This window comes from Poromitra crassiceps (assembly GCF_964638095.1).
Source record: "Poromitra crassiceps genome assembly, chromosome: 23".
NCBI lineage: Eukaryota > Metazoa > Chordata > Actinopteri > Beryciformes > Melamphaidae > Poromitra > Poromitra crassiceps.
Window position 1 is genome coordinate 19,995,377 of NC_139639.1, and position 12,922 is coordinate 20,008,298.

The 12,922-nt window shown below is 44.1% G+C and overlaps 1 protein-coding gene across 2 annotated transcripts in view; it reads left to right on the forward strand.

Moving 5' to 3' along the window:
• The window catches only part of ctnnd2b (catenin (cadherin-associated protein), delta 2b), a gene marked incomplete at both ends in the record, with an annotated part of 131,081 nt that overhangs the window by 94,662 nt on the left and 23,497 nt on the right, over nucleotides 1–12,922 (forward strand). The window contains 4 exons of one of the 2 annotated variants that reach the window (XM_083659244.1): nucleotides 1,045–1,162; nucleotides 3,722–3,904; nucleotides 8,558–8,731; nucleotides 10,308–10,458. In XM_083659244.1, coding sequence (XP_083515370.1) covers nucleotides 1,045–1,162; nucleotides 3,722–3,904; nucleotides 8,558–8,731; nucleotides 10,308–10,458 — 626 coding nt within the window. Of the gene's footprint in view, nucleotides 1–1,044; nucleotides 1,163–3,721; nucleotides 3,905–8,557; nucleotides 8,771–10,307; nucleotides 10,459–12,922 lie in introns of both variants that reach the window. The other variant, XM_083659245.1, reaches the window with a different exon arrangement.

Below are 12,922 nucleotides of genomic sequence, written 5' to 3' on the forward strand. Positions count from 1 at the left end.
TGGTGCCGTTTCTCACCGACACTGAGGGCATGGGCATCTTCTGGCCATCTTTAATAGCCTGACATTTAAAGGGCATCACAGACAGCTCACACACACACGCAGGCACGCACGCACGCACACGCACACACACACACACACACACACACACACACACACACACACACATACACACACACACACACACACACACACACAGATGTTGTACACGCATGTCATGTACACACACTTATGGAGCCTGCGTTTCTGCACTGATGCACACATAGTTAGGACTCTCTCTCTCTCTCTCACTCACACACACACACACACACACACACACACACACACACACACACACACATGCAGGCAGAGAGATACACAGGCATGGAATCATGGGGAGATTTAAGTGCTGTGCTGTGATTTTTTTTTAAATAATTTATTTGCGGGGGGCGGGGCCCCAACCCTGTCTCATATTCTCCATTGGGAATGAGTGATGGCTTTTACAATACTAAGGTGCATCTGCAGTGAGATCTGATATGTCTATTTGACCAAGAGACATTTAGACAGAAAGATATCATTATTGAGGAAATATGCCAATTAATTCACTCACAAAGTAAATATGTATATATGTCTTTGATTTTGCTGCTAATAATTTTGCACTGTGACCTTCTGGATGTTATCGTTCTTACTGTTTATTATTTTACATATTTATCTATGCTCTATTATCTTATCTATTTTACGTAAAACATATTGAATTGTGTATGAAATATGATTATGGACTTGCCTTGTCACATATACTGTCACATCAAATGGACGGATACTGCAAATCAAACATATAGTATCTGTCACATCAAACAGAGATACTGTAGCAGCCAATAAAAGTGAAGAGGTCACACGTGTAACAGCTGCAAACACCTGTAAACCTAAGTGAATCTGCTAAATGTGTCATAGGAGCGTTATAAAAGGGCCTGTAAAGATAGTCCTCTCTCTGTGTGTGTGTGTGTGTGTGTGTGTGTGTGTGTGTGTGTGTGTGTGTGTGTGTGTGTGTGTGGGTGGGTGGGTGTGTAGGAATGTGAGCTCTGCGGGTGAGGAGGCACGGAGGAGGATGAGGGAGTGCGAGGGCCTGACGGACGCCCTGCTCTACGTCATCCAGACCGCTCTGGGGAGCAGCGAGATTGACAGCAAGGTAACACACACACACACACACACACACACACACATGCATGCACATACACATATAAATACACACTCCCTGTCTCTCTCCGATACACAAACTCTCTCATGCATGAAGGAAAACACAAAAGCACATACACGTCTTAGTGATGCATGATATGTATATGTAAATGTATTTTGTTTCAATCTAGCTGCGGCGTTCATTAGCTCCATCCCGGATGGGCCAACATATGTTACAAGGTTCCGTATAAAGGCATCCAATTTCATGAATTAACTTGGCATCGTTCGTTGTCTAGGGGTTTCTACTACTACACCGATAACTGTAACATAAGCAATGAACACTGAAAGGCTGATTTACCCATTGACATGCAAGCCACTCACCAAACTTTAGCTGACGTGGCCTTCCGGAGCGGTCCTGGCCGATCCCGACACTGGGCCAACTCCACTTGGTTGCATGCGTGAGGAATCCAGGGCAGTCCTCTCTCGCTCAGATGGTCCGATAAGTGGGACAGAACATAAAGACGGTAAATAGTGCGCAACGAAAATCTAAACTAGCATAGGCTGTCAACAAGCTGCCAAGCGGGTCGTGGCCCCGTCTTCTCTATGGGTTCGACTGAGCTCCCCTGAGCTTAGGCGTACGCTGGAACGGCAGCCATTTTAAGTACGTCTACGGCAGCCCCGTATGAACAAAAAAGGCGCAGTTTTCCTTATAAAGGAGCAGCTACACACATCAAAGATAAATCAGCCACAAGAAATAGAAGTAAATATGATCATATCCACGTGAGAAGGGGGACGACTGTAACAATACATGTATGTATATGTATATATTTATGCCGATATACGATATGCTGATATTTTCCAACTCTTTTGGCTGGTTGTCTATGCAGATAAAGAGATATGCGCCTACTTTTTTCCACCTAATTTCAGAGAACATCAAGTCTCTCTTGTACTGGAATTAACACATTATCATGCCTACTCTGATCGTGATGGCCCACTGGCAGATGCAGACATAAATGCATTTTTTGTTCGAAATATACCCATTCACTTGGCAAAATAAGAAAACTAGAGTATAACTTAGTGTTGTAGAAAATTGAAGTTCCATTGGCATTTCCTAATCAATAAGCTATAAGCTATAATTGCATACACATAATTAATGCTATGAGTTATTACCGATAGTCATAAGACATCTCACAAATGCATATTTGCACTATGCAGAGACACATAACTAGTTTATCAAGGAGGAGATTTCTCCCCTTTGCTCTAGCCTTCAGAAACTCAGCATGACAATGACCATGAGACAGGGACGCTTGCTGATAACAGTCTCCCAGTTGGACTGCGCTGACGCACACTCCAAACTATTCACACATTCCTCTCCCCTCCTCTCTCTGTTTCTCTCTGCCTTCCTTGCCTATAAAGCGTGTGTCAAACTGTCAATCGCTACTGAATATTTGGACTCTGTACATTGATCAGATGGTACATTGAGATTCAGTCTCTCCTATAATGTAGTTTATAGGAGAATGTTATGGCTTTAAATATACTCTTATAAGACAACTTTCTGGCTCTTGGCTTCATTCATTTGGTTTATATTAGCTGTTATATATATTATATTGCGGATGAGGAATGGTGAAATTCCATTCTATAACACTTAGGTTATGCAAAACATTTTCTTTCAAGCAAAACTGTAAGATTCATCCTACTGGACTTAATGGCTTGGATGATGCTCTCCCTGAAACAATCCTGACAATAGCCACCACAAGCAGGGCAAATTTAACCTATTTCACAAGTTGCAAAAACAAATAAACGCTCCCGCCGTCGCACATTTTAAGTCAAACATCGAGTATTTGGGCATAATTAAAGCATAATATTATCGGCCTGTCATATGGGCACAAATGTTTGTTTCAGGCCGATGCAATACTTCATTTTAAAACCTTTATCAGGCTGATACCGATGACGTAACGTGCCGATATCATTGTGCATACCTAACACGTCCATATGAGCGTGTGTGTGTGTGTGCGTGTGTGTGTGTGTGTGTGTGTGACTTGGTGACTAAGAATTCACAGATACTGTAAGTGCTGACTCTTGCATTGTAAACACGTGTCTCGTGATGTTGACTATATATTGAGTCTCATTAACATATATTTGCATGTGTGATGCCGTTACATTTGATCTATGCCTTTGCACACTGTTTACATGCATACTAATGAGTTCAAGGATTTAAAAACACTCGCCTACCATGGCGGAGACCCGGGTATAATTCCCGGCAGCGGTACCTCTGGTTTGGTCAGACGTTCCTACAGACACAATTAGTCGTGTCTGTGGATGGGAAGCCGGCGGGGTATATGAGTCCTGGTCGCTGCACTAGTGCCTCCCCTGGTCAGTCGGGGCACCTGTTCGGAGGGGAGGAGAACTGGGGGGAATAGTGTGATCCTCCCACACGCTACGTCGTGTGTGAGTGTGTGTGTGTGTATGTTTGTGTCTTAGCAGGTCAGTTCAGTAGAAGTCTAAAAGTTTCTTTCTTCCCTTCTTTCTTTCTTTCTTTCTTTCCCTCTCTCGCTCTCTCTCTGTCCATCAGACCATAGAGAACTGTGTGTGCATCCTGAGGAATTTGTCGTACCGTCTGGCTGCAGAGACGTCCCACAGCCAGCAGGGGGGGTCAGAGGAGCTGGACGGCCTGCTATGCGACGCCGGCGGGAAAGAGGCCGAGAGCTCAGGATGCTGGGGCAAGAAGAAGAAAAAGAAGAAGGGACACGACCAGGTGGGTCTTCTTCTCTTTCACTCCTTATTAGCTTTGTTTGTTTGTTTGTTTGTTTGTTTGTTTGTTTGTTTGTTTCTTTCTTTCTTTCTTTCTTTCTTTCTTTCTTTCTTTCTTTCTTTCTTTCTTTCCTTCTTTCCTTGAAAACTTTTCTAGAGGCCATTAACTCCACAGTTAGCGGATTAATTTGCTAACAGGCTTGCTAAGCACACTGAGTCTGTTATCCACCAGGACCGGTGTTGTTCAATTAGTTTCTGATGTGGGACATGCTGGATGGTTCTGGACCCTGTATTTTGTACTGTGGCACCATCTCCCTGGATCAGGAGAAGGCCTTTGACAAGTCGCCGGAGCTGCCAGAACTGTCCAACGTTAGGCTGGCTTCATGTACACTGCTGGGGGTGTAGGGCCGAGACATCAGCTTGTCCTGATGAAGCTGGATGTACTGAACACTCAGTGTCAACAGGTTCACGTTACATGTTCTGGACGTGTTGAATGTCCTGTGTGACAGGCTGGGGGGGGGGGGGGGGGTAGGGGGGGGGGGGGCTTCAGTCTTGGTCCTGTGTATTCTGGGGGGGGGGGGGGCAGGGGGGATTGAGGATTGGGGTCGAGACTTTACATGATTTTATCATGTTTCAACATGACGTTTTGTTGTGAGATGTTTCATTAAAGAACATCACAAGTCAGTCTTACCTTCCTTTCTTCCTTCCTTTCTTTCTTCTAAATAGACCATGGCAAAGACAACTGGTAGCCTCTATCTCACACTAGTGTCAGTGCTGGAGTTTCTCAAAATTAAGACCACATTTCCCATAAACCCTTGTTGCTTGCTGTCATAAAGGGTTTGTTGTTGTTGTTGTTGTTGTTGTTGTTGTCAGTTACCAACAAAAAAATCTAACCTTCATCGGCACTGGAGGAATAGCGGCCTCTTCCTGCTTTGTACCGCAAAGCAATATCCGTTTGTGCTGTAAAGCAATGTCGCACATTTCTGCAAAATCAACCCCAATGTCACACAATGTAAAAATGCAGCGTAGAACCTTGTAGTCAGTCTTCTCTACGATTATCTTGTTTGTTTATATAAATTATACTAATGTCTCAAAATGATGTGGTGATTGTATACACCAGTTGCACCAAAAGGGAGTAATACTTTCACAGCCAGTGTTCTTCTGAGTTGTCCCAGTAGGTTAAACACACACACACACACACACACACACACACACACACACACACACACACACACACACACACACACACACACACACACACACACACACACACACACACACACACACACACACACACACACACACACACACACCTCTTTCTCTCTCCCTTCCTCATCTAATCAGTCTTTTGTTTGATGCTGTGACCTTAGTGGTCAAGGAGGATGTGCAAATAGAGAGACAGTCGCCATCTTGAGCCTTGGGGATATTTAACATTTCTCAAATCATGTACGGTTCTTTTTCAGTACAGGGCAACCCTGGTGCACTGATCAGAAAAAAGGCCTATCTAGTCTTTAATATGTCTGTCAAATAGCATCATTTGTTTTAACTATTACAGTTGCATTGGCAATCATATGGATACCTCAGTTTAAAATGAAAGTCTGCAGTGTCATCCTGTCTCCAGCTCAGAAATACTCCCTCAGTGCATCCCCGGTTCACACTATGTGAAGTCTCAAATTAATATGAATGAATATGCTGCGCTTTCCTTTGATATTCATGATCCTTGAGCTTGAGTTGTTTACGACATCAACTATTGACGTCTTCCTACCACCACGGTGATTTAGGAGCACGTCTGCAGACTAAGATGACTCCACTATATCAAACAGAGGTGGATGATGTGACTTGAATTAACCAATTCAACATTAACCAATGTTTTTCTGTATGTTCTCAACAAAATAGTGGGTTTGTTGAACAGTGATGCAACATGTTGATATGCATTAGCAGCACATCATCTAGCCTACATAACAGTTGTCAGATAAAAGCCTCCCCCTTACAGTTTTGGTGATTATTATGTTTATTCCTTAAATTGAGGGATGCATGATCTTCTATGGGTTGAGACAATTATATGACATAGGCATATACGCTTAGGCCTATCAAATCCTTTCAAAACCTCATTGTTGGATGTGAAACATTTATGGTCAACAGTTTGAAGATAGTTTTTCTTAACTCTTGAAATGTGGACATTTTGAAGTTATCAGGAGTGCAGAATGTGGTTTTAATTCCACATTCCGCTCCGCTTTGAGTTCCTGCCTTTTTTCTACCTGTGCTCCAAATCTAAAGTGGCAAGCTGGTTTAGTATTCCTGTCTGGCTCTCCTGGCTCTGCCCATCTGTTTCCAACAGGCACGTTCACTTGGAAGCGTTTCAGCCTCCGTTTGTTAAAAGACCAGAGAGATCTTTAAACTTTTTGGAATCGGCAGAAACCAAACGGCTGCCTTCAAGTAGGCAGCGAGCTCTTCTCATGCTAATAAGCAATCAGCTTTGCATTCTGCTCGGAGTGGAACGCCTCTTTTTTTTGCCACGACTTCTCGTAAAACTGTGCGAATTGAAAACGCGACACTTCCGGTAGTTGAGGGCGGATGAATTACTCGTTACCCTGCATGACTCCGCCCCCCCCCCCCCCCACCCCCCACCCCTCCTCATTTCTAGCAGAGCAACACAGAGATGATCATTTAGGATGAATATCAGGCGAGAGAAGTAGTGAGAGAAAGAAGATGGGAGTGATGAGCCAAGCCCTTGTTTTGTGTGTATCCGGGCAGGACCAGCGAGGCGAGGGATCTCAAAACTGACCCTGGGATCAGCTTGTAAAGGGATGAATCATAACCTCCCCATAATCATAATACATACCCCCCCATCTCTCTCTCTCTCTCTCTCTTTCGCTCTCTCTCTCTCTCTCTGCCTCTCACTCTCTTTCTCTCTCTCCCTCTCCCTCTCCCTCTCTCTCTCTCTCACCACTCCAGTGCAGCTGTGGGCGATTACCATGGAGTAGTGATTGGAGAAGGCAAAACTCAACAAAACTATCAACTGTGGGGTAATTAGAGGAGATAAAGAAAGAAACTGGGAGAGGAGAGGAAAGAGGCAAAGAGAGAGGCAGAGAGGAGGGGGGGGTGGAGAGATGAGAAGCAGAGAGAGGATGCAAGGAGGGGGAGAGATGAAAAGGGAGAAGAGGAGAGGGGACAGGAGGAGGAGAGGGGACAGGAGGAGAGAGAAGATGAGAATAGAGTAGAGATGCACAACGATATCGGCACCTCATCAGTATCGGCCGATAAGCTTTAAAGTGAAATATCGGCATCCTGCCAAAACGGAAATGTCTGCCAATATGACAGGCCAATCAAACGATGGTAATTCTAACCCAGGGAGAGCATTATCCAAGCCATTTTAAGTAGGTTGATCAAGTTTTGTTTGAAAGAAAATGCTGCATAAATATGGCATGTTTTACATAACCTAAGTTGAAGTAACGTTAGTTTTCTTACTTTGCCAAGTCAATGTGTACATTTTTGAGAAGCATTGTATTTATGTCAGCATCTGCCAGTGGGGCCTCACGATAAGAGTAGGCATGATAATGTGTTAATTCAATTACAGGAGAGACTTGATGTCCTCTGAAATTAGGTGGGGGGAAATGTGTGCATATACAGTATCGGTATCGGCATCGACAATCAGCCAAAAGAGTTGGAAAATATCAGCATATCGAATATCGGCAAACAATCCAATATCGTGCATCCCTAGAATGGGATGCTGGGAGAGATACAGTAAGATATAAGAAGAGAAGAGAGGACGTTTAGGAAAAGAGGTTGAGAGAGGAGGGAGAGAGAGGAAGTGGTGGAATAATTAGCTCAAAGGTATGGAGTGGGATGGAGTGAAGTGGGAAATGGAGTGGGGGAAATAGGGGTTGGAAGAGGACCTTACTGACGTCATCTCGGTTTACGTCATTACAGATGGGGAGCAGGCTGGGGGGAGGGGCGTATACTGTTATAGTACCATGCAAAACAAATCAGTCTGTGTGTACTTTGACATTTTAAAATGCTATTTTTTTTTCAAGTAATCAAGAATGAATTGAATACTTGAAAAACGTATATATCAAATTGATTGGATTATGACCCTGAAATTTAAAAAGCCAAATAACTTCGGGGCTGTGTTTTCCATTCCCTTTCGTCCTCCTTGACCACAGCTCAGCCACCGTGTAAGAGAAGTCGAGAAAATAGGCCTGTGTTCCTGTCTCTTAACGTTTTGATCTGTAATTCAAAGTGGAAATCTTGATCATTATTTACCTCAGTGGAAGCTTATAGGCCTTTCCCAGAGCCTGCATTCAAACAACTTTAATGTGTATTTGTATTTGTATATGTGTGTATATTTGTATTTGTATGTGTATATATTTCTCCATTGGTCTTGCTTGGTCCCAAGGTCATGAAACTTTTTCTGCATAATGGGAGAAAATTTCAGTTCAATTATAAAGAGAGAGAGAAAAAATAGACAATATGCTATCTCTGTTGAAAGCCACCTTGTTTATTTATTCCACGTTTATTCTCATGAAAAATCACACTGAATTGTAAATCGTCTCCTTCTCTCTTGCCCGAGGGGACAGCGTTGGCACCCCGCCCGCTGCCGCGCGCAGAATTCACAATGTCCCCCGTCTTATCCGCCATTCCCTCTCTTCTTCCGCAGTGGGACGGCGTGGGCCCGTTCCCGGACTCGGCGGAGCCTCCGAAAGGCATCCAGATGCTGTGGCACCCCACCATCGTCAAGCCCTACCTCACCCTGCTGTCTGAGTGCTCCAACCCAGACACCCTGGAGGGAGCAGCTGGGGCTCTGCAGAACCTGGCCGCTGGCAGCTGGAAGGTAATAAGTCACCACTGGGGCTGTCTCGCAGTGAGCACAGTGGCATCTGCGGGGGTGCATTGAAATTCTAATGGGCCGGGCCAGAAAGTGAGCTTCTGAATGCCAGGAACCTAAGAGCTTGGCCAAGGAAAAGACTTTGGTATTGATCAAAAACCCTATCAGCAATTCTGGTCATTTTCTTCTATGGGGCTGTAAAAATCATACTTATCATTGCGCCTTTAAAAATTTCTTAAATTATGTTACACGCACAATGCACACATTGCATTAAAGATTATGAATACAGTTTAATGCAGTGTTCAAAATGAGATTTCTTGGAGCATTGCTTTTCCAGTGAGAAATCTGGTGAGAAATCATTAAAAGTCTCCTCTTAATCAAACTTGCAGGCACCCTGTGCTAGAGGATTGCTTTATGATTAAATATGATAGTATGCTGGGCTTCATCGGTTCCTAAAAAGGCAGAACCTGGCAGCTGTCCATTTTTCATATCTACATCAATATGAATCCAACTGAATCACTGGAAAATAACAGCTTGCAATACACAGATTCACTACTAAGCACAGTGAAGACTGAGGTACGCTTGGACAAGTCCCATTGTGAAGCAGTTTCTATTTTACATGGGAGACCAGGCCAAGAGGCAGCACTGATGTTGCACAACTTTCAAACACAAACATAAAACAATGCAATTTAAAACTATAAAAATAATAAAACCTACAAAGTAACACATGGCGTAGTATGATAAAACGTGTTACGAGGCCAGAAGCGGCTTTCAATGACAATGTCCCTTCATTTCCTTTTAAAATAAGCCAATGACAAGTGACTCAAGTTGGTGGCTCAGCGGTTAGCACTGTTGCCTCACAGCAGGTTGTGGTTTCGAACCCCGGTCCATCTCAGGTCCTTCCTGTGTGGAGTTTGCATGTTCTCCTCGTGTTGGTGTGGGTTTTCTCCAGGTGCTCTGGTTTACTCCCACCATCAAAGACATGTCTGTGTGTTAGGTTTAATACTCCTGTCAGTGTCACTGCCCCTGAGCAAGGCACTGGCAATCGAACTGGAGTTGGTCCCCGGGCGGTGCACTGCCGCTGCCCACGGCTCCTAGTTCTAGGAAGGTTCCTAGTAGAGGATGGGTCAAATACAGAGGATGAATTTCCCCATGGGGACAATAACAGATAACTTCATTAAGTGTAAGAGGGTTCAGAGTGCAGCTCATCTGAGGCCCATGGTCACCATTGGCACCTTCTGCACCAACACTAGAGGCAGCTATGATCTAAGACTGTGTCTTAGAAATGTAGATGTCATATACTGCACGGTGCATGAGACGATTTGCCAAGGATATGACATAACCTATATTCGATGACGATGACAGACACCTTAAAGTCATCAGATGAAAGAGTCCCATAAGATAAGAGACTCAATCACAAGACACCCATTCACCAGAGAAAGAAAGAGAAGACGCACCTGAGAATATTGAGTCTGTGTGAATACTGTGCGTGTGCATCAGAACTGATCAGAACGCATCTCTGACTCTCTCTCTCTCTCTCTCTGTGTCTCTGCCTCCATCACCCCCTCTCTCCTGCCCCCAGTGGTCAGTGTATATCCGGGCGGCGGTGCGCAAGGAGAAGGGCCTGCCCATCCTGGTGGAGCTACTGAGGATTGACAACGACAGGGTGGTGTGCGCCGTAGCCACCGCGCTGAGGAACATGGCCCTGGACGTCAGGAACAAGGAGCTCATTGGTGAGTGCAACCATGACGCAACACAGTGACTTTTTTTTACAATGCAGAGTGAAAGCAAGTTAGGATAATGGGTTCCTTCATTTCTTGGATCAGATATTGAATGGTGAACTTACTTGTTCCTTTAGTGGACTTTTCCCTTAAATTTCCCCTTAAAGGATGGCTTTACCAGTAATCAACCCACTTTGTATCATTAATAATCTCGGTAATATAAGCACACGGGCAGTGTTTACCTTCTCTCTGTGTTTTACTCACGGAGATCTCCCATTTCCTCCTCTGCCAAAGCGCTCCGTTCTGACGCGTTTTACGTCACAACGCGTCAGAACGGAGCTGCGGAAGTTCTGCTCTCACGTGGTCAAACCCAACGTCTTACATCAGCACGCTTCCAGCGGCGGAGGTTTTGCCGTAGGAATTCCTACAGTCAAATCTGATTGGCTGGGCTGTTATGGAAGTCCGGCTCTCTGCGTGCACATTGGTGAATCGTTGAAAAGTGTACCGCCCCACGAGTTGTGTTACGCAAACAAGGTGGTCCGTGGTCGGTCAGTTCATATGTCTGTCACGCATTTTGTTTTGGTCTCAGGGGCGGTTCTTAACCACTTGTCACGAGTTGTGCCCCAGACGTAGATATTTATCTACAGCAGGCTACTGTGAGACGAAAAGGAAAGAAATCCTAACTGGACAATGCACAACAACATCACATCCGTGTTCTGTATCTGCTGTTCCAATGCTTTGTTGAAGCTCTAGCTGCTTATATTGAACGAAATATTCAAATACAAGACACCATGGCTCTTTTTATGGCTGCACCATTACATCAAATGGAAAAAGATGTTTGCGCATGTCCCTGTATGTAGCATGATGACATATGTGGTGTCTTTGGAAAAGTGATCTTGACTGGAATGTGAAGTTGTCTGGGTTTGAACAAAGCTTGGCCGTGCAACCTGCGTTTGTAAAAGTAATTTACCTTTTAACACGTTCACTGCCGTGGACGAGATATCTCGTCAAGCAGAAACCAACGGTTGACTGCCGTGGACGAGATACCTCGTCCAAAAAAAAAAAAAAAAATTTTGACGGTGGGACGTCGATCAACCCCTTTTACATCTCCTATAAAAATATGGGAGGTATTGAATGTGTATAATCTATTTTACCGACCCACTAAGTGGCGACAGTGCTCTCCAGACGAGAGAAAGCCAAGAAAAAACAGCCGCGTGAGGAAGCCATTCTCATGAAAATGGATTGGCGAAAACGCTTTCGCTTTCGTGCTGGGAGCTGGCGGTGGGGGATTGCAAATTTGCATAATAGATTATGGGTGCAACACACTTTGAAACACGCAGCATAAATAAGACCAGAATCGCAAAAGCTTCATCAAAGCTCTCAACCGAAACCCCAAGAAACGAGCGAGCCCATCCAGACTCGCCCGACGAGGGGCAGCCAGGCAGCAGACAGGCAGCAGCAACTCGCTTGTCACACACCCGCTGCAGCCACGGAGGGAGGAGGAGAACACACACGGAGGGAGGAGTTTGAAGGAGAGGGGGGTTTCCTGCTGTTATGGAGGAAATTACTGTTCAAAACTATTGTTTAGATGTCTGACGTCTTACTGATGCCAAAAATAAATGGTTAAAGTGACTGTTCTATCGAATTTCACAAAAAGCCATTTATCTCAGCTTAAATTTTCAGATGCTGAAACCATGCTGTATTCAACTGCTAATGCCTACATAACTACTAACTCTACAAACTAACTCTTTTAGACAGAGAAAGCACACATTCTATTAGTTCTTTTGAGATATTTTGTGTTCACAAAATACTAGCAGAAAATAATCCTCGGCTCTTGAAAGATGAGCCAGAATCCTCAAAAAAAAACCTTGGCAGAAGCTACCTACAGTAAAAAAAAAAACTGGTGGCAGTGAATGTGTTAACATAGTGTAATAGTAATAACAACATTAATAAGCAGTACTATAACATTTTGCTGGTCCAAAGTACCTGAAACTTTCACATGTTATTTTTGGGAACCCACTAAATCCATTGATGAAATAAAAAGAAAATTGACAAATTTGGAGATACGAGGTTTCCACCCGACAGCAGCGATAAGTAATTTGATCTAGTACAGTATTGATGAACTTTCAACTTCAACGTTCTTCATATTAATGGAATGATCGCGCTTTCATCAGCCTTGTTTCAAGATATTGGCACTGGAAACGAGTGTAATTATCTCATCCCATTAGCAGTATCTTTCACTTTTCACTTCAATACTACCCAAGCTAAATGACTTGTTCAGGTGAACATGTTTCGCAGGACTGAAACTCTTTATACGTGTGATTTGCTTGATTTGAGAGGAGTGGCTTTATTTTCCCTGAAGCTTTGATATGTGTCTGTCTGTAATGCAGATAGTATTGTTGGCTGAAGACTGTGGCAAGGCGTTGTCTCGCTCGATGCTTGATTTTCCTACAGACCCACTGTACGACTAGTCTGC